This window comes from Heteronotia binoei, chromosome 21, assembly GCF_032191835.1.
Source record: "Heteronotia binoei isolate CCM8104 ecotype False Entrance Well chromosome 21, APGP_CSIRO_Hbin_v1, whole genome shotgun sequence".
NCBI lineage: Eukaryota > Metazoa > Chordata > Lepidosauria > Squamata > Gekkonidae > Heteronotia > Heteronotia binoei.
In genome coordinates, this window is record NC_083243.1 from 84,192,957 (window position 1) to 84,213,207 (window position 20,251).

Sequence of the window (20,251 nt, forward strand, 5' to 3'; positions counted from 1 at the left end):
CTGCAGGCTCGCTGGTGGCTGACAAGACCAATGCGGGACAGGCAGGTCCGGCCACAGTGGCTGCAGGGAAAAGTCTGATTTAGGGTTGGTGCTGTAGCAGTGCGATTCTTCCTCAATCTCCTTTTGTTGTGAGGCAGGTGCATGCCTTTTCTTTGTTGTTATTTTTTGACCGCAAGTAAGGATGCCCATTGACCGCGGCTAGCCAACTGGGGTGGAGGAGACGAGCTTTGTTTAGGCCACCTTTTCTAGGCCCCTCTCCGTGTGGAGCAAGCAGTGCTGTCCCTAGGTAAGGCTGCTTGGTCGTTCAGGGTGCTGCTGAAAAATGCTTTTGTCTCCAGGTTAGCATCAGGCGACCAATACCCTGAACCGCCTACATGCAGGATCGGGACTGCGGCTTCCAGTGGCACCTTCCACCTGCCGTTTTGCCCCTTGCCCATCGCTGCAGGACTTGATGTGTTGTGGGTTGTGTATGTGGATATGCCCTTCAGGCCTGCGCAGAGGAATTTTTTAGGTGAAGCCCAGTGTGCGCGGTACTGGCTCCACCCTTTCACCTGGGGGTCATCTGCCATGGCCCCGTAAGCCGGGACGCCGGCAGCGAGTCCTCCAGGTGGTAGGTGTTACATTAACGAGCTCTATCTGCCCGGGTTTGATGTTAGAGTTTTCCTTCTCTTAGGCTGGCAAGGTTGGTGGGCCCAGCCTGCCCATCCGGTTATACCGCCGGACAATTCGGTCGCACCATAACGTAGCAAACTCTGTGAAAAACGGGGGGAACCAGCAAGAAGGTGTTGCTACGGATGCAGTAATGCAGGAGAGGCCATTGCAGTGACCATCTGCCAGGCATAGCCAGACAGTGACCACGCGGCATTCACTACACCGGGAGAGGAGAGGCTATGTATTGCGCATACACTTTCCCAGGGGGGGTAGGATACCCAGAGGGAGCCCCCCCCCCCGATACTTGGGTAACGAGATAGGGACTATACTGCTGTGTATAATGTATATTATTGTGCTGTAAGTGCACTTCTACTGCATACTTATGGCATCATTTAACATTTTGTGTTAATGTTTATATCTTGTTTCAACTTTTAAGTTTTCCGTTTGTTTTTATTGCAATGTTCATTGGATGTCCCATCCTGTTGATTGTATTGACTTGCATTGTGTAATCTGCCTTGAGCCCCCAAAAGTCTCAAATAACCTAAATAGATAAATAAATGACAGATTTGATAAACATTATCACAGTTTTGTTGATACCTTTCATTTCAAGTGTTTTCAGGATCCATACATGAGAAAGTGAATCAAATGCCTTCTTGAAATCAATCCAAGCAACATCCAGGTTGGTTTTCCACCTTGCACAATTTTGTAAGACCATTTTATAAATCAATAATTGATCTTTAGTACCTCTGGATTTTTTGAAAATTCCTTTTTGTCCATGGGGTAAAATTGAATTGAGTTGTAGATATTCTTGAATGGAATTGGCTACAATTCCTGTCAGAAATTTAAAAGTTGGTGGGAGGAAGATAATGGGGTGGGATTTGTTTGGCACTACTCCTTTCTCTTTGTCCTTCAGAATGAGAAATGTCCTGCCAGTTATTATCCAATCTTCTATTGCTTTGGAATGGAGCATGTCATTAAACCACTGCACAAATGTGGATGAAGACATATCAACTTTTTAAACCAATAACTGTGGACATCCTCTCTTCCTGGCACTGTCCAGTTTTTCACTTTCTGCCATTGTTTTTGTGGGCTTTCCAGGGTTAGTGTAGATCCTCCATTTGCTTTCATTTCAGCTTGTTTTCCACATCTGTAATCCAGGTGGCTTTTTAATTGTATTCCTTTGAGACTTCCCATAGTTCTTTCCAGAAGATCTTTTCTTTTTCTGGTTTTACTTTTACTTTTTAATCTCCCTCTAGTAATTTGTAGAACTGTCTTTGGTTAGTCTAGAATTGAAGATTTTGTCTTTACTGCTGGATCCTACTGTTGTATCTCTTGATCTTCTTGGATATTGCAACAGTTCCTTGAATTCTAAAAGATTCTTTGGGACTTCTGATTACAAACAGATACCCGGAGCATAACATACCTGATATCACAATTGTAGGGGGAAAAAATTAGAAATAGGGTTTGGACCATTGACATTGCAATCCCAGAGGACAGCAGAATAGAAAAGAAAGAACAAGAGAAGATAGTGAAATATCAAGACCTATGAACAGAGTAAGAGCACCTCTGGGAGAATATTACCATTGTGCCAGTCATAACTGGATGCCTTGGAGAAGTACATGAAAGTATCTGGACTTTCATGGGTATTGAGCCTTGACATTCTGGGCACTGAGCAAATAACACCAGCTCAGCTTGAGAAGGCAGTGTTGCTTGGAACAGCACGAATTCTGCAAATATACATCTGCAATTTCCAAGAACCTGGCTAGATCTTGAATTGCAGAACACCATCTACCAGTCAAATATCTGACTGTGACAATTTCATAATAATTACAATAACAATATCCAAACAATTTCATAGGTTGTCACCAACTTTTTCTTCCTCTCCCATTTCTACTATAATGGGAGAGGAAGAAAAAGTTCCTTCCTTCCATCTTCTTCACCCCATGCATAATTTTATAAGCCCCTACCATCTCTACCCTTAGACATCTTTTCTTCTAGAGTGAAAAGGCTTAGATTCTCTAGCCTTTCTTCATAAGAAAGATGCTCCAACCCACTAATCACCTTTATTGCTCCCTTTTTTACTTTTTCCAATTATGCAATGTCATTTTTGAGATACAGCAACAGAACTGCACATAATATTCCAAACGAGACTACACCATAGCTTTATAACAAGGGCATTAGGACATTGTCCATTTTATTTTCAGTCCTTTTCCTAAATTCCTAGTATGAAGTTGGCCTTTTCCCTCATTGCATTGAGCTTTCCACAACAATCCCAAGATCTTTTTCCACCTCAGTCTCAGCCAGCGTATATTTAAAATTAGGATTTTTAATTCCAATATGCATTCCTCTGCACTTACCCACATTGAACTCCATTTACCATATGGTTGCCCATTCACTGAATATAGAGAGATCCTCCTGCTCTTCAGCCTGCCTGAGTTTTGAATAATTTCGTATCTTCTGCAAACTCTGCATTGCTCTGTTCCAAATCATGTATGAACAAATTCAATACCACTGGTCCTAATACTGATCCTTGTGGGGCTCCACTGCTCACTTCCCTCCATTATGAGAACTCTTTATTCATTCCTACTCTCTGCTTCCTGTTATTTAACCAACCTCTGATCCATGAGAGAATCAGTCCTCTCTTCCTATGATTGCTAAGCTTACTCACAAGCAATACTCCCTCTAAGCTGTGAAGTCTTATGAGCAAAATTCTGCTTTGTGAGCTACTGGCATTAAAGTTGTGAGCTACTGCATAAATTAGTTTTCTCTAGGGTCATTTTTCCTGAGCTAAGACAGAAATATGTGAGCTGGAGGCTAAAAAACTGTGAGCTAGCTCACATTAACTCAGCTTAAAGGGAGCATTGCTCACAAGCAGAAAAAGCCCAGCAGGAATTAATTTGCATATTAGGCCACACCCCTGACATTACCATTGTTTCACACAGGACTTTTTGTAGAAAAAAGACAGCAGGAACTCATTTGCATGGTAGGCCGCACCCCCTGATACCAAGCCAGCCGGCACTGTGTTCCTGCTCAAAAAACCCTCTGCTCACAAATGTTTGGTGAGGTTCCATGTTTCAAGTTTATTTCGATTTATATCTCGCCCTTCCCACCAAAGTGGCTCAGGAAATCAGGAAACAAATAGGAATCAGGAAAAAATCAGGAAACAAATAGTTCTACTTATCTAGTAGTTCAGTTTATTCTCTCAGCAGACTTTGTTCCTTGAATTGCTTAATAATTATCTCTTTAATAATAGTTCCTACTAATTTACCTGGAACAGATGTTAGACTGAGTGGTCTGTAATTTCTTGGATCCCCTCTGGATCCCCTGTTATCCTCACAACAAGCTTGTGAGGTAGGCTGAGTGTGTGTTGCCCAGCAAGGTTACCCATCAAGCTTCCATCACAGAGTGGGAATCTGAACCTGGATTCCCCAGATCCTAGGCAGCCAGTAGACAACACTGGCCTAACAGTGACATGGTCCAGCAGAATAGCACAAAATACATAAATGCAAGTAGCAGTGGCTTAATTATAATGAACACAGGGCACAGAATTCAGCACAGCACTAAATATTGAGATTCTATAGCCATTCATAAAAACTACTATGTTTTTTAAATTGTAAGAAGTTTAAAATATCAGAATTGAATATTTGGAAAATATATATAATGGCTAAACTTAACAAGAAAATTAAATCTATAACTACTATAGATACTCTAACAGATTTTGAGGCAATATGGTTTCCAACAGTGGAATATTTAAATTTTCAATTGGAGATTCCAGATTATATAAATATATTGCATTTGTGGTGACAATTTATTATAACTTTTGTACAATAACAGAATTAACATTGAGTTTTTGCTAATCTTGTACTCGTCAAACAGTATAAGTAATCTTTTTTAGAAAGCAATTTATTGTATTATTCAGTTAATGTAATGTAAAACATAGACTTTTATATATATATATATATATATATATATATATATATAATTGAATATTTTCCCTCCTCTTCCCCAAATTCTACCAGGCTAAACAAGTAAGCTTCCCAGGCTGATTTTAATAGTAGGGCTCAAATATACTTACACAATGCTACTTTCAACATGTTAGTTATACTGGGAACCAATTTTTTTCCTTGGTATTAACTTATTAAACTAGACCATTTCAGGGCACAGTATCTTTCCAATATCTCCTTTTTAAAATGACACTCAGCTTTCACCTCTACTCATTTCCAAATAATGCAAATAGCCATGCTTGAAGGTCACTGAACACTAGTTGCCCAGTGCCTCTGTATATGCAGAGGTCCAGATCCTGAAGACCTTTGTCATTATCTGCTGGTCTCTCCACTTTATTCCACTCCAAGGAGGTTTAGGTGCAATCTTGGGCAATTTAGCACTGTGATGGAACAAGTCATATTCTTACTTGCAGATATGGAACCAGAGGTCTCATATAAGGTTGTCCTTTTTGCCTTAGTGGCAAAGAAAATTCAGGCCAAGCTAGCGTCAGCATAGGTCAGTTGCTTATAGGAGTCATTTCTTTCTTTTATGAAACTAGTTTTGAAATATAATTTTAAATAGTATTTTAACTCAGTCTCACAGCACTGTATTTTACTGTATACAATTGTTTGTGTTAACCTCTTGTAATGACCATTGGCCCTTTAAGGTAATTGAACTGAGTAAGCTTGGTTCTGCAGTGTACATGAGGTAGAGGGGGAAAGCAAAGGCAGGCTCACCTGTCTGACGGCACTGGCTGTCCATCTTTCTGCCACTCAACTCTGGAAAAAGGGGAATTGCTGGTCTTGCAAATAAGACGAATACTTTGTCCCAGGCCAGCCTCCACTGTTGAAGACCCTGATCCTTCCAAGAAGACCCTGAAAGAAACAGAGAGGTTTTCCAGAAAACTCTATCTCCTATAATCTCCAAGGTCACACTGAAAGACAGGATGAGAAACTCATGCCTGTGAGTAAAGAAAAAGAACTTCTAACACTTGTCATCACATTTCTGAAAAGGCAGGAAGTTCTAAGCAACCCATTTTAAATAGCTCTGTAGATCCAAGTTGGGATGAACAGTATTTAAACCACAATATACAGCTATGGCTAGGAGACAGAGAGCTTTGTAGAGATTCAGAGAGAGATATCTAACTGGGGAATGGCATGTGATCCATCATTTTGCATAACTGAACCCCAAAATCTTGAAAATGCATTTCTCTTGGAGAATCAAGAGTTGTGTTATTTAGATGATGCACAAAATCCAAGGTGCCATATCCAAATGCTTTTGTAACTACTTCTGTTGTTCAAAATATCCCCAGAAGAGTTTGAGATTATCCAGAGCCTAGAGAAATACAGCTACTCACCATCAGAGAGCTCAGGAAAGATACAGCTGAACGAGAGTCTGCTCTTATTTGTTGTATTTCCTAGCTCTCTTGTGAAGTCTTTGGGAATGTTGGCATATGAAGATGCACAACTGGTTGCTTCAGAAGGAGATATCTCTGCCAGAAGGTAGCTGGCATTTCATGAGAGAATACTGAGAGTGTGTCTGTCTTTGATAACAGCAAAGGTCTTCATGCAGAAAAACAGCCCCTCAGGAGGAAAGCATACCAGCATTAAAATATTACCTGTTCAGAGAATGTTGTAACGAAAAGTCTGGTGGGGTTTGATGCTCAAATCCATTCACTGTTGATTCATCCACTCCAGGTGGCCTCCTCCATTCTTCACGTTCATGATAAACTGTCTGCCCATTGACAGTCAGCTGTCTGTCAGTGTGTCCAGAAACCACAGTTTCCCCCAACCCATGCAGGTGCTTTGCTGGATCCATCCTTCTTTCCCCATAAGCTGTTGAGTGATAAGAACCTTGCTGCTGGCTATCCAGAACAGCAGTTCCTTGCTGGGGCTTTGGCAGCGCATCTGTAATCCTAGTCCTTCCCCACCCCCTTTCTACATGGTGTGGTGCTGATTGAGCTTCTGAGCCACCTTGAACAATGTGGGAAGTTCTATGTCCTCCTGTGTGGCTGTGACTGATGGCTCCTCTTGCAGACTGCTGCTGTTGCTTCTCCTGTGCATTCCCTTCTTGGAAGTGAGAACTAGACTGGATGCTGGGGACTGCAATATGGTGATGATGCCTCACATCACTTCTCCCCACAGATACATGGCAAGTTCCCATGCACTCCTCTTCAGAAGCAAAGTTGTTCTTATTACCATGGCAACCTCCATACCAGAATCGGTTGCACTTCCCAACATCATACACAAAGTACCAACGAGTTGTCCAGTCTGTGCATGGGCCATGGGCACTGGGTAGCAGACAGTTGATAGGATAAGCTAACAGAAGAGAAAGTCATTGCCACAGATTTAGCTGGCTCACATTAAATGTACAGAACACGCTCCCATACTCAATGTATCAAATGCTATGGTGAGAGGTCAGAAATCTGAGGCCTGCTCCTAACCCTTGGTCATAAATTCATCTCTGATCTTTCACAGATGCAAGACTAATTTCACTGGCATTTTGTTTTTAAAACGACTATCAAGAATGCTGTGTACAGGGGCATGGCACAGGCAGCAAGTAAGGCCAGAGAAGCTCAGGAATTCACTGAACAAGAAGTGCTGCCCTCTTTGTCATTCTCTGTTCTCAGGGAACCCTGGGAGCTGGAATACTATAGAGGGAGAAGATATTTGTTTTTTGTTTTTTTATTAAAACTTTTATCAAAGTTTTAATTGAATGGCTATGCTCAAAGAATCCTGGGAAATGCAGTTTGTAAAGAATGTTGACTAATCCATAATTGTTCTGCAAGACCTAAGTTAGTAACATAAATATGCCTTTACATACAGAGTCAAAGTTCAAAACATTAGAGGCTCAGTACAGTCTTATTAGGCTTTACATCAAAAACTGTTGCCCATGAAAGCAGATATTGTGCCCAGGGGATATGAGTGGGTGAATACTTCTAAGTTGGACTTGTGCCCATCCTGACTTACAAAAGCTATTGAAGGCTCTTTCTGTAGCAAATACTGTCACTTTAAAGGGAAGGCAAGTTGTTTCAAGTCTGCCATGCCAATGCCCATCTGGTTTCTGACTTGCCCTTTTTGAAAAGCTGCACTGAACAATCATGACGCCTCAGAAGAATCAAGAATAGAAATGCATTAGTGATTCCTCTCAAGCTGTAATCCTGACTATAAAACCCAGCTGGAAGAACATACAGCATTCTGTTGGCTTTACAGGCTTTTTACATTTTTTTTGAATGAAGTCAACAGAATTTTTAAAAAATGGATACTGTCAGCCCACTTCAGACTTGTACTGCATTCTGGCACAAGGATGACTGCTTTATAACTAGATAGTAAAGGCCAGCTTACAAAACAGCAATTTTTAAAATGTAATTTATTTCTGCTCATTCTTCTAGAAAGCACTGAGTGAACCCATCCTTCAAATGTCACTTACATTGACTGGGTCTGTTGAGGCATCCTTCCCCCAGAGGCCCTGAAGCAGAAGCAATATTGTCATAACAACAACCATACATAGAACTTCGGCACTCCACAGTTGGACTCTGCTGGGACAGAACTTGGCTTGCCTTCAACAAAACCAGATATGATTGAGAGGACATCATTCAATACAGTGTGTCAAAGGCCTCAGTCGGTAGAACCAATTATACAAACAATTCACAAGTTGTTTTTTTTTAAATATACAGTACTGGGAGGAGGAGGAGGAGGAGGCAGACTGACTCTGACAGGGTCAAAGACAACCTCTTCAGATCACATAATCAACACAATTCTGAAGGACATGTTGCCACAGTTCCCTCTAAGCTGTGCTAGGGGGTGCTGGTGCACAAATTTTTAAAAGGCCGCTCACAGATTTCTTCTTTCCACAGATACTGAACAATAGAGGATAGGGCATCACCTTCTGGAGCCCACAGAATTGGGCCTCCTGGTCCAATCTTTTTGAAACTTGGGGAGGTTTTTGAGGAGAGGCACCAGCAAGTATGCTGCAAATTTGGTGCCTCTACCTCAAAAAACAGCCCCCCAGAGCACCGGATACCTCCAAATATAATGGCCCTCATAGGCTACAATGGAGCAGGGAAAACATTTTTTTTTGCACACTCCTATTATGCTTTTCAGTATGATTTGTAAGCTACCTTGAGCCACAGGGAAAAGTGGAATATAAATATTTGAATAAATAAGTAGTTTGGGCAGGTTGGTAACATTTAAGCAACTTCCTGTTTGTTAGGTTAGGCAGGATTCTGACAGTGATTGTTTCTCCTCTGTTATACTTGACCTGTAATGCTGGTTGTCATATTTCACTTACCACCCCCCCCCAAAAAAAAAAATAGACTGCAAGAGCAAACCCCGCCCCCCTGCCCCCAAGTGCTGGTATGTTTTCTGAGACTCAGGGAATGTAGACCTGTTCTTCAGAAACCAAATCTACCAACATAGTGGAAAGGTGTGGGTACATCTGTTCTCCAGAGGCCAGGTCTACCAATACAGTGGACTGGGGTGGGTAGACCTGTTCTCTGGAGGCTACGTCTATCAATATAATGGAAAGATATGGGTAGACCTGTTCTCCAGAAACCAGGTCTACCAATATAGTGGAAAGGAGTCATAGACCTGTTCTTCAGAGGACAGGTCTACCAATATAGTGGAACGGGGTGGGTGAGATTTGAGTTGATTTTGTTTTCCTTTAAATTATTCTTAAAATACAGTTTAAATATAATTTCAAATGATTTATTCTTAGATTTTACAAGGTTGTGGAAGTAATCTAAAAAACTAATTTATGCAATAGTCAAATGTAGACTCACAATTTCAATGCTACCAGCTTTTTTCACTCATGAGGTAGAATTTCTGCTCACAACCCTGTGAAGCTTAGAGGGAATGTTGTATGTTATCCTGAGGCAGTCTCCTAATTACTTGATGGGATTAACTTTAAGGAAACAGAGCAAGAGGGGAAACTGGGATTCTCTACCTATATTTGTGGGGATTTTTCCTTTAACAGAACTCTCAAAATAAACCAGGCAGATGTTCAATCAGAAAGGTTTTTATTAAAAAGCAAAAGACTAAAACAAAATGCACACAATGAACACACATACAAGAGCTAACAGAAACAGGAAGGAAAAAGGAGGGAAAGCATTTTCAGGGAGGGTGATAATTACCAGTCTTAAAGAAAGAGGTCTGCAGAAGCAGCAACAGTGACCAGCATTTTGTGAAGAGAAGAGAGTCCAATAAAGTGGGAGTGTATGTGGAGGATCCAAGATGCATGCGTGTGCACACATGCACACACACACTGATGGGAAGCAGACTGCCTTCTGATATAGGGCAAAATGTGCCCTCTGGCAGGTATGACGTGTTTGCCAGAAAAAACAATAATTTAACGGGCTTTTTGGAGGTGGGCACAAAAAGATAGAAGAGACTTGATGGGTTTTTCTGAGGTGGACTGTAGGTGAGACCCTACAAGTACCTGACAGGAAAGCTAATGGGTTTGGTGAATAGAAAAACAGGTTGCTTACCTGTAACTGATGATCTTCGAGTGGTCATCTGTGCAGTCACACACATGGGTCTTGCTGCAGGCAATGGATCCGTACCTTGGAGTTCTAATAGCTCGCCTATAGCGCTTTTTGGTGCGCTTCCCTCCCGCTCTGGAGAGCAGGCACCGACTGCGCATGCCCGGAGCGAGGGGGAGGCGCCATTCCCACTCAGTTTCTTCCACCCGCCACTGGCACTTAGTAGAGGTAAACATAAGGCAGAGGCGGCCAGCAGCGGGGAAGGCTGGGTGGGCGTGTGTGACTGCACAGATGACCACTCGAAGATCATCAGTTACAGGTAAGCAACCTGTTTATCTTCTTCGTGGTCTCTGTGCAGTCCCACACATGGGTGATTAGCCAACTAAATGGTCCAGGAGGAGGGTGCTGGTCAAAAGAAAACATTAGTTACATCACCCAAGAATATGCACAATCACAAAATCACATCATATAGATTATAGATGGAAATGGATACACTCACCAAGGGCTTCAGTGGAAGATGGACCTGAGGACCGCTTGGCCAAAGGAGGCGTCCCTTCTTGCACGAACGTCCAGGGCATAATGGGAGATGAACGTGGATGGTGAGGACCAAGATGCGGCAGCGCAGATGTCCTCTAGGGAGACGCCATGCAGGAAAGCTGAAGACATCGAGACCGCTCTGGTGGAGTGAGCCTTAAGGTCTTCAGGTAAAGGCTGCTTAGCCAGTTCGTAACACAACTTGATGGCACTAACTACCCATTTAGATAGTCTCTGGGTAGAAATTTTGTGTCCTCTGCGAGGGTTGCCGTAGGCTACAAACAGGTTAGGGTCCTTACGGAACTGTTGTGTACGAGCAAGGTAGAAAGATAAAGCCCTTTGGACGTCGAGGGCATGCAGAGCTCTTTGCTCAGAGTCCTGTGGATCAGGGAAGAAAGTTGGTAACGACGTTGACGTTGATAAATGAAAGTGGGATACAACCTTAGGAAGGAAGGAAGGGTCTGGTCGGAGGACGACCTTATCCTTATGAAAGACCGTGTAGGGAGCATCGTGGCGAAAGGCACAAAGGTCACTGGCTCGCTTGCCGGAAGTCAGGGCGACTAGCAGAGCGGTCTTCCAGGACAGCAGATTGTGATGTACTGTGGCCATAGGTTCAAACGGTGGTTTCACAAGGCAAGAAAGCACTAGGGACAGACTCCAAACTGGAACAAAAGGTTTAATCGGAGGATGAAGGTGCAACATGCCCCTCAAAAATAACTTAGATAACTTATGTGAAAAGACAGACTGCCTATCTACAGGGTCATGGAAGGCCGAGATGGCAGACAGATGAACTTTTAAGGAGAGTAGATATTGAAGGACTAACTGCAGAAGCATGGACTCTGGTTGTAAGTGCTGGGAAGACACATAGGAACAGAAACGCTTCCATTTACAGTGGTAGGAGCTTCTGGTGGAAGGCTTCCTTGCGTTAAGGATAACCTCAGCTACCTCTGCGGACAGGGAGATGGACGGATTCTCCACGCTGTAAGGGCCAGGACTTGTGGGTTGTGGTGCCATACCTGGCCGTTCGCCTGTATCAGGAGGTTGCCTGCTAGAGGAAGGCGGCGGTAGGTGTGACGGGACATCTGTAGGAGTCTTGTGAACCACGGTTGTCGTGGCCACCATGGAGCAATGAGAATACAGTCCGTGCCGTCTCGTGTAATCTTCAGTAATGCCCGCATTATGAGGGGGATCGGAGGAAACAGATAGTGCAAGGGGCCCGCCCAAATGTGTAGGAATGCATCGTTGCCCCTCCTGGTGTAAAAGCATGGACATTTCGCATTGCTCCTTGAGGCAAAAACATCGATCTTGGGCATGCCGAAGCACAGGAAGATGCGATGGAGATAGATCTGATTGATGGACCATTCGTGGTCGTCTATCCGAGTCCTGCTGAGAGAGTCGGTCAGAACATTCTCTACGCCTGGAAGATGGATGGCAGTCAGATAGATGTTGTGCTTGACACACCATTCCCAGAGCAATATGGCTATGCGGCACAGCCGAAGGGATCTGGTACCGCCCTGTTTGTTGACATAAAATACTGTGGCCATATTGTCCGTGGAGATCTGGACGTGCCGACCCCTGATCAGCGGGAGGAACGAGGGCCCTGTGCAAAGCAATCAGTTCTAGGCAGTTTATGTGCATGGCCCTCTCGGACGGAGTCCAAAGCCCTCTGACAGTCTTGTCCTCTAAGTGGGCTCCCCAACCCCACTTGGAGGCGTCTGTTGTTATGGTGACCGATGGAGGAGGAGGAAGGAATGGCATTCCTGAAAGCAGGTTGTGCGGTATAGTCCACCAAGCAAGGGAATGTAGAGCTCTCTGGGGAACGGTGAGAAGAGTGCTCTGTGGCTGCACGTGCGGATGGTAGGCACGAACAAACCAGAGTTGAAGATGTCGCATACGCAGCCTTGCAAAGTGGAGAACAGATGTGGTTGCAGCCATGAGGCCCAGGAGTCGCTGAATGATGAAGGCAGACTGGATGGGGTTTTGCCGAACTAGCTTGGCTAGAGAAATTATAGTTTGCACACGGTCCTCTGGGACGTACATAGATGTGCAAGTCCTGGGTCGGTGTGAGGTGTGATTTGTTGATATTCACACAAAGGCCCAGGGAGGCCAGCAAAGAGAGGGTTGTATCAAGGTTCCTCTTGAGTTGGTGCTGTGATGGTGCAATCAGGAGCCAATCGTCTATGTACGGGAACACAGGGATGTTTCGGAGACGCAGGGCAGCTGCCACCACTGCCATGCACTTGGTGAAAACTCTGGGTGCGGTGGAGAGGCCGAATGGCAGAGATTGGTATTGGAAGTGATCTGGACCTATGGCAAAACGCAGGAACTTCCAATGTTGAGGCCGGATGGTCACATGGAAGTAAGCGTCCTGAAGATCTAGGGAGGCCATCCAAGAACCCCTGGGAATCAGAGGGAAGATGGATTGCAGGGAGATCATTCTGAATTTCTTGTGCATTATGTGCTCATTCAGCTTCTGAAGATCTAGGATAGGACGCTTGCTTCCATCCCTCTTGGGCACCAGAAAATACCTCGAGTAGAACCCCGTCCCGCGGTGTTGAAAAGGAACCGGTTCTATGGCATTTTTCTGGAGCAGGTCCAGAATTTCTTGTTGGAGGGGAGGGGAGGGTGGAGTAACGATAAAGCAATGGTGGTGAGGTGGTGAAGCGAACTCAATTGCATAGCCTAGGCGAACGATGGTGAGCACCCAGGAGTCCGTGGTGATCGAGGTCCAAGCTGGATAAAATGGGAGAAGACGTGTGCGATACAGAGGGTCCATATGTGGAGTAGGTGGGAGAGGAAAGTCAAAGAGACTGCTTGGATTGCTGTGCAGGCTTCTTTGTAGGCTGAGAACGGGGCCTTTGCTGGAAGGGCTGCTTATGTTGTGGAGGCTTCTTCCTCCAATAGTCAGGTTGCCTGGGGGAACGCTGATGACGTTGGAAAGGTTGTCTCCAAGGTTTGGGCCTGTTGAATTGCTGAGAGGTCGGCTGGGAAACACCCAAGCGCTTAGCTCTCTTACGGTCATTGTCAACCGAGGTCAGAACCTCATCTGTTGAGGCATGGAATAGGCCAAGGCCGTCGAAAGGCAGGTCTTCGATCTTCTGCTTAATATCAGGCTGCAGATTGGTTGACCGAAGCCAAGCGTGACAGCGTAGAGCCATCAAGGAGGCAAACACCTTAGATGAGCAGGATACAGCATGTCTCAGGGAATTGATTTGCTGCTTGGAAACTCTAGACAGCTCAGAGACCAGGGTGGAAACAACCTTCTGGGAAGTATCAGGCAGGGAAGGAATATGAGGGGTAATTTGGTTGGCCAGGTTGTAAGTATATGCAGCGAAGTATGCCAAATAATTATTGAGTTTGGAATTTGTAGATGCAAGGCTGTAGATTTTTCGAGCCAAAGTATCCAGCTTTCTGCCCTCACGACCAGGTGGGATAGGATGACGGGATGGCTGAATGGACTATAATAGAGTTGGGAGCCGGGTGGGAGGCTAAAAACTTGGATTCGGGTGCATGGACACGATAAAGGGAGTCGAGGCGCTTGGAAGTAGGCGGGATAGAGGCAGGTTTGTCCCAGGACTCACGTAAGCCTTCAAGGTGAACAGGTAACATGGGTAAAATGGAACCAGATGGGAAATCAACTTGGACGAGGTCATGGACGATATCAGAGACTTTAGGGGAATCCGAAGGTACAGGGATATGAAGGGCCTCAGCCATGGTGGTAATAAGGATAAGGTACGCTTTGGAACTATCAGACGGGGAAAGTCGGGTAGGTTGTATGGAATCCGAAGCGGGAGAGACAGGAGGGTCCTCGGAATCTGAGGGATCCGATGTGCCCATCTCGGATTGGGAGTCTTCTGGATGAGGTGACGCGTCTTCTGGATGGGGTGACGCTTGAGACTTAGAGGGAACCGAGGAAGACTGATCTTTAGGAAGCTTCGGAGGAGTAGACGTGGTAGGATGAGAGGATGTTTTCGGGGCTACGGATATTGTGGCAGACGGTTTGGAAAGGACTCGGGTTTGGGAAGATTCACGGGTTCGGGTCTCACGGGTTCGAGGGGAGACATAATCCTGTAGGTCGTGGGAATGGGACAGTTCACAGGGTCGATAGATCTCACGGGTTCGATGGGAAACATACTCCGGGTCATCATAAGGGTAGTATGGGGATTCATAATGGTATTGGTAATGGTAGTCGAAGGTCTGGTGGTAACGGGGTGAATCACGGAGGTTTCAGATTCAAGGGGTCGATACGTCTCGGCTGAGGTCAACATCACGGTAACGGGATCTGCGAGGGCTCAGCTCCGACGGGGAGTGAGAGTAGTGTTGGCGGATCCGACGTCCATGAGGAGACGGTGACCGGGAAGGAGATGAGTAGTCGTAACGACCTCTGTGATAATCTTGGTACGGCAACGGGGAACGGCGGCGCCGAATCGGAGAACGAGACCGGACCCGTTGGGTAGAGACCTGCATAGAAGACTCTCAATATAATGGAGAGACCGCAATGTCCCGAAAAGAGCCCGGCTTAAATCTCGAACGGGTTGTTTTAGGCGAGGGGTCAGACTCCAGGATGTTATCAGGTAGCTCGCTGTGACTTGAAGGAGAGCGGGACCCGATCGGGATGACTTCCGCCCTAGGCGGGGAATGAGGAGTCAGTTGTGGCATCTCAGAAATGACGTCGGATGGCGCCGAGAGCTCAGGCAGGATGATAGGATCCGAAGCCGAAGTAGATAGGATCGGGTTACGGGGCTTCCTCGGAGCCGAAGCAGACGCAGCGGAGGCCGTCGCAACCGGATTGCGTGGTCTTGGTGAATCCGGATGATGTGATCTCGGATCCGACCTCGGCAAATCCGAAGTCTGAGACTTCTTCGAAGCCTTATGGCCCTCGGAATGCTTGGAAGGCCTCTTGTCGGACTTATGCTTTTTTGCAACGTGCAAAGCAGCCGAGGCAGCCGGATCTCCCGCTCGCTTTTGGGGGGGAGGTGGCGAATCCGAGGCAGGCATAGGCCGAAGCGATTTTGCCAGTAAGAAGCTCTGGAGTCTAGCCGCTCGATTTTTCCATGCCTGTTTCCCGAAACTGGCGCAATGGGAACAGGTATCGACTCTGTGGGATTCCCCCAAACAGAAGATGCAGTAAAAATGCCCGTCAGAAGTAGGGATCTTCGACCCGCACTTCCGACACTTTTTAAAAAGTGATCTTCCCTTCCATACGCTCCGGACAGGGGAGGAAGGAAGGGAGGGAGGTGGGCGGGGGTAGAGAAAGGATAGTAAGCGCAGAAGCCGGTAACTGGTTTTTTTGTTTTGTTTTTTTGAGGATGAAAAGGGAAAAAGATAAGAGGAACAAGAATTAAAGAAGAAGAATACGATACCGACAGACGAACGAGAGGAGCGCAACGAGGCAGGTGTTGTCCGGGCGGCGGAAAGGAAGAAACTGAGTGGGAATGGCGCCTCCCCCTCACTCCAGGCATGTGCAGTCGGTGTCTGCTCCCCAGAGCGGGAGGGAAGCGCGCCAAAAAGCGCTATAGGCGAGCTATTAGAACTCCGAGGTACGGATCCGTTGCCTGCGGCAAGACCCATGTGTGGGACTGCACAGAGACCACGAAGAAGATTTAAGAGTTGATCAAGTGGTGTAAGTGGGTGCAGAAGAAGTAAGGTTGGACTCGATGGAATCAGTCCAAGGTGAGCCAATAGATTCTGACAGCCCCATTGTCCCATAGTTATGTATCTCTCCAAGTCATGGTTGGGACAGTAGACATGCTCTTATACATGCTTATGAATTATATGTCCAGGCTTGTTTCTGACTGGCATCCATTTTGTTTAATTGCAGTTTCCTGCACTTATGGTTTTGGGGTGATTTTAAGAAGAGTGTTTATGTTTATTCCTGGCTACAAACTGCTCCCCAGCAAGAGGAGGAGTCTGACTGCTAACAAATAAGGAAAGTATCCAAGAAGTTTTCTCTCTGACCTGGAGGAATTATCAGCAGGAAATAAGAGCACGTATACAAGCTGTTTCATAAACTACTCCACTGAAGTTACCAAGGAGGAGAAAAACAGATGCCACTTTTGTTGCAGGCTCTTGTTGGGGCTAAATTGAGATCACTCACTCATAGGGCGATAGCTAACAAAGATTCCTGCCCATCTAATGGAAAACAGACTCTTACTCCAGATGACAGGTTTGCAGAGTATGAGACGTCAGTTGCTGGGCAGTACTCCCACCCGTTCTGTTCTCTGTCACTATTTTTGGGCACCAGGCCCATCCACTATGCTAGCCCTGAGTGTCCCAGCAGATAATTCAGTGTTGCAAATACAATCCCTCATTTTGTCACCTCCTGTACCTAACAAAACAGCTGGGTGGAGATTCAAACACTATTGCCAGAGATAGATTCATGACCAGAAGTGTCAATAGCAGAAGATGAAAAGGTTAAGGACGAAGCAAGAGGAACAGTGGCTATTAACAGAATATACATAGCACCAGGCCTCATGTCCAGAAAGAAAAATTAGTGAGTCCTGATTGGACAATTTGATGCTAGATGTCAGTGGCTATTTCCTAGGCAGGACTGTAGTGTCTCATGATTGATCTAAAAATGTTTGATTCATCTACTCTTTTCCTTATAGTTTCCTTACTCTTTTCCTTATTTTCCTTACGTTCTTATGTTCCTTTGTTTGATATCTGTGGATCACATACTGCCTTCTATCAACTCCAGAGAAACATCAACCAAGCTTTTATCTCACATACAAAATTGATCCCAAGCATGAACAGCTCTTGAGGTACAAGGGACAGTGTGTTGGACACATAGTTTCTATGCACTCAGTACCTTCCTGATGGATCCCACAGAAGATTTCCACATATATAACAGTCCTCGTACATGTGTAAGTGTTAAAATTACTGCCTGATGATAGCACTAAGTGAAAATGATTGTGTTCCTCACAGTCTTTTCTACATGTGCAAGACACAGAACAAGATATTTCTTCTCAGGGCTGGCATCAGTAAACTCTGAGGTGGGGCAGCTGTTAGAGCCCAGGGCTTTTCATGGAGGCAACACACAGCACAAGATATTGCTTCTCAGGGCTGGCATCAGCCAGTCCAGAGGTGGGACAGGTACTAGAGCCCACGGCTTCTGGAGAGGACCACTGCTCCCTTGCCACCTGTCTGCATGCCCTTCCCCATCTGTTTCTTGTGAGATCTCCATCACCCATGCTCCCAGTTGCTCAGCATAATTGGAAAGCAGTGTGATGGCACAGTGATGGCATTCCTAGTGACCACATGGCTGCAACACTCCCAGCTGCATGCACCAGCCAGTGGTGCAGGGGAAAGGATGTGCAGACAACTGAGCATGGGCAGTGGGAAGGGCTTGCAAGCAGGAGAAGAATGAACAAAGCAGGTGGGGGGCAGGAAAGTGTGAAGTAGAAAGAGAGATATGAGGGGGACCCTGGAGTGGGTAGACAGACGCCCCTGGGCACTATCTGCTCAGCTCCCCCATCTGGAATTGGCCCTGCTTCTTCTCAATTTCAAAACCGAATTAAATAAAATCATGTGAGCCATCTGTTGTACACTCCAAAAACCAATGTAGTTTTTATTAAGCAAATTAATGTTGCTTTTAACAATCTAACAAAGTGATGTGTGTTGCTACAACTGTTGCACTACTGCTGGCACAAATGGAACTACCATAACTGCTAGCTTCGAGTCCAGTAGCACCTTAGAAATCAACAAGGTTTTCAGGATATAAGCTTTCAAGAAGCCCTTATATTCCAGTCAAAAGGTGGGAGAGGTGTTGCAGAAGGGAGTCAAGATGCAAAGGTACGATGCAATAGGTAGTCATCTTGATTAGAGCAAGGGAGAAATGCTTAGGGACAGAAGATTACAAACGCTATTTGCATCTGTAACACCTCCCCCTTACAATTCTCCATACTTACCTTTGAAGAAGCAACAGCAGGTTCATTTCTGTTCAAATAAACATCACTGTAATACTGTGGGCATCCTTTTTTATTTGGCCCTTGGGCAGGTGATACTCCATCAGGGCAGCAGCCATACCTATATGGGGGGGGGGGGGGGGAGAGGCAAACTCTAGTGTAATGTGTTCAAATTAGCTCAGGAAATCAGCTTTGTGGCTAAATAAGCAACTTATTTATTTTAAAAATTGTATGCAGTGTCTCCAAGACCTGTTCAATATGACTCACACCTAAAACAAACCAACCATGATAAAAAAGTTAGTAAAACAAATCACATAATAGAAACAGATCAATAAAAGTATGCCAACAAAAATAAGACAAACCAATTTTTAAAAGTCATGACATGAAAGCACATAAGACAAATAGAGTAGTCTAAAATGATACTGAACTGTCCTCAGGCTAGGAGCAGACCATAAAAGAACTAAACCAAGAAACCCTTTAGTTAAAAGCCAGGGTAAAAAAAAAGTAAAGGTAATCCCCTGTGCAAGCAGCAGTCATTTTGCTTTCACAACGTTTTCACAGCAGGCTTTTTACGGCGTGGTGCCTCCAGCACACTGGCCTCCATTTCCTAAGAGCAGGGATGGCCAGAAGATGAAAAGTTCAAACACAACTCCCAGACCCTCCAATCACATAACCAGCAGAAGTAGGACTTAAAGGAGAAGTAGGGTTTAATTCAACAAAGAGAGAATGAAAGCAGAACACACTCACATTCAGACAACACAACTTAGTTGGAACAAAAAAAAATTATTAGAGTCTTTTACTATCTCTCTAAGGCTTTCTAAGAGTCTCTCACACTCTGCCTGCTGTGGCTTGGCTGTCTGTGGTGGTAGAGTTGTTGCTGCAGTTGTTCTTCAAGGGTTTGTGATGCTGCAGATCTCTGAAGGCTGCAGTTCTCTGGAGGCTCCTTCACAGGTCACTCTATTCACTGCTCTCCCAGACAGCTTCTGCCTCCTCTCTTCTCCTCAGAGATCTCTTTTCCCTTCAGGACTGTCTTTTTCCTAAACCCTGTCCTACAGGTCCCCAAAGGGACAAAATACCTTTTCCCCAAACTCCAACAGAGGACTACAGTAGAAAGAATGGAAAGAAAGTTCCAGGTAACTCTAAGGGGAAGGCATCCCAAATTTAACCAGTCTGTCCTACCTGCTATGTTGGCAAATGTCAGATGGGCAGCCTTGCCTAAGGGGGCCAGCGGCTGGAGTGTGGCCATCTGAGCAGCATCCATGAGAACTCTGGCTGCAGTCCTGAACATCACTCAGTGGGGCAACATCTGGAGGGGAGTTGAAGTGATGGGACACTGAGGAGTAAGACTCCCATCGAAGAGGCAAGAAATTGGAGCCACGATCTTCATTAAGCTGGAGCTGGTGATGAGTAGAGCTACCTTGGATTACTCTTTCATTTCTAGAAACTGAAAAGATAACTTCATGGCATGTAGACTTCTACCCACAGTTACTAACTCAGGGCTACAGTTAAACTGAATCTGTGGTAAGACGATGAAAGATCTTCAGTCACAGCGGGAACCATTTTGCAGTAGGGATTGACATGCTACTTTTCTGGTACCATATGGCAATTTCTGTAAATACCCTGTGATGAGATTAGGGTTGCTAGCCCCCCCAGTCTGGGCAGGAGTTCCCCCACTTTTGCAGGCTCCTCCTTGCCACTG

The 20,251-nt window shown here is 45.2% G+C and overlaps 1 protein-coding gene across 3 annotated transcripts in view; it reads right to left on the reverse strand.

Annotated features, from left to right (window-relative positions):
- PAPLN (papilin, proteoglycan like sulfated glycoprotein) overlaps positions 1-20,251 on the reverse strand; it is a 172,653-nt gene that overhangs the window by 24,500 nt on the left and 127,902 nt on the right. For all 3 annotated transcript variants that reach the window (XM_060261820.1, XM_060261819.1, XM_060261822.1), the window contains 5 exons: positions 19,732-19,996; positions 18,556-18,673; positions 8,065-8,194; positions 6,254-6,953; positions 5,373-5,510 (listed from right to left, as the gene is read on the reverse strand). In XM_060261820.1, the coding sequence (XP_060117803.1) occupies positions 5,373-5,510; positions 6,254-6,953; positions 8,065-8,194; positions 18,556-18,673; positions 19,732-19,996 (1,351 nt within the window). The remainder of the gene's footprint in view (positions 1-5,372; positions 5,511-6,253; positions 6,954-8,064; positions 8,195-18,555; positions 18,674-19,731; positions 19,997-20,251) is intronic.